At 35.5% G+C, this 468-nt stretch overlaps 1 protein-coding gene across 1 annotated transcript in view; it reads right to left on the bottom strand.

Annotated features, from left to right (window-relative positions):
• Positions 1-468, bottom strand: part of LOC109125126 — a 5,913-nt gene that overhangs the window by 2,104 nt on the left and 3,341 nt on the right. Inside the window, exons 2-3 of the mRNA XM_019241756.1 lie at positions 322-463; positions 74-196 (exon numbers count right to left, since the gene is read on the bottom strand). Coding sequence (XP_019097301.1) covers positions 74-196; positions 322-463 — 265 coding nt within the window. The remainder of the gene's footprint in view (positions 1-73; positions 197-321; positions 464-468) is intronic.

Here is a 468-nt window from a genome sequence, read left to right as displayed (position 1 = left end):
AAAAAAAAAAAAAAAAAAAAAAAAAAACATTGTATAACAAATCGCCAAAGGAGATGAAACATGATCAGGTTACCTGTTTGCATTTTCGGGAAAAGGATAAGCAGTAACAGAGACATTCCATCCATCCACGTCACTTCCGTTAAGCTTCAAAGCCTTATCCACTGCTCCCTCTCCCACAAAATATATAAAAGCACATCTGTATGTATGTGAAACAAAGCAAGTTTTCTCTTTATAACTTTTTTTTTATTTGTAATAAAAAAAAAACTGGTGGGTATTAGAGAAGAAAAAAACTGGTGGGTATTAGAGAAGGCACTACTAAACTTCCAGATTCTGTTATCCTCATGATAGTTCACTGGAAAATAAACATCAGTGATCTCTCCACATGAAGCGAAATGTTTTCTCAGAGCGCTCTCGACAACATCACGAGTAAGATCAGTGTCATATCCCGAAGCGAATATTCTCCCTATC

The sequence above is a fragment of the Camelina sativa genome, chromosome 20, assembly GCF_000633955.1.
Source record: "Camelina sativa cultivar DH55 chromosome 20, Cs, whole genome shotgun sequence".
Lineage (NCBI taxonomy): Eukaryota > Viridiplantae > Streptophyta > Magnoliopsida > Brassicales > Brassicaceae > Camelina > Camelina sativa.
Note: the sequence above shows the minus strand (reverse complement) of the source record. Positions and strands in the feature narration are given on the sequence as shown.